The sequence below is a fragment of the Chlorella variabilis genome (genome assembly GCF_000147415.1).
Source record: "Chlorella variabilis unplaced genomic scaffold CHLNCscaffold_290, whole genome shotgun sequence".
In the NCBI taxonomy this organism is placed as follows: Eukaryota; Viridiplantae; Chlorophyta; class Trebouxiophyceae; order Chlorellales; family Chlorellaceae; genus Chlorella; species Chlorella variabilis.
Genome location: NW_005434868.1, coordinates 1 through 426, shown reverse-complemented (window position 1 = coordinate 426; position 426 = coordinate 1). Strand labels below are relative to the sequence as shown.

At 73.5% G+C, this 426-nt stretch overlaps 1 protein-coding gene across 1 annotated transcript in view; it reads right to left on the bottom strand.

Moving 5' to 3' along the window:
- The window catches only part of CHLNCDRAFT_55816 (hypothetical protein), a gene marked incomplete at both ends in the record, with an annotated part of 2,109 nt that extends 1,815 nt beyond the window's left edge, over window positions 1–294 (bottom strand). Inside the window, one exon of the mRNA XM_005842576.1 lies at window positions 170–294. Within this exon, the coding sequence (XP_005842633.1) occupies window positions 170–294 (125 nt within the window). The remainder of the gene's footprint in view (window positions 1–169) is intronic.
- Between the last annotated feature and the right edge of the window lie 132 nt (window positions 295–426).

Below are 426 nucleotides of genomic sequence, written 5' to 3'. Positions count from 1 at the left end.
GGTGGGGTGGGGAGGTGGGCCAAGGTTCGGGAGGCGGGGAGGCAAGTAGGCCAGCGCAAGGCTCCCAGCCCCGGCGGGCTTGCAGAGCAGTTGCCAGGCCTCCCAGGCCGGGAGGCCCCAGCCCCCGCCCCCCCCAGATGCCCCCCCCCCCCACCACCACCACCACCACCACCCACCGTAGAACTCGTCCAGCCGGTTCTGCAGCGGGGTGCCGCTGAGCAGCACGCGGCGGCGGCAGGCCAGGCTGTCCAGCGCGCGGTTGGTCAGCGTGGCGTCGTTCTTCAGGCGGTGCGCCTGCGGCGGGCCAGGGGGTAAGAGGCATGGGTGGGGTGGCGGGTGCGGGACGGTTGGGTGGCGGGACCGGCCGCGTCTGACCTTGCTTGCGCTGGCAAGAGACGCAAGGACAGCAAGCAGGAGCCGCAGGTG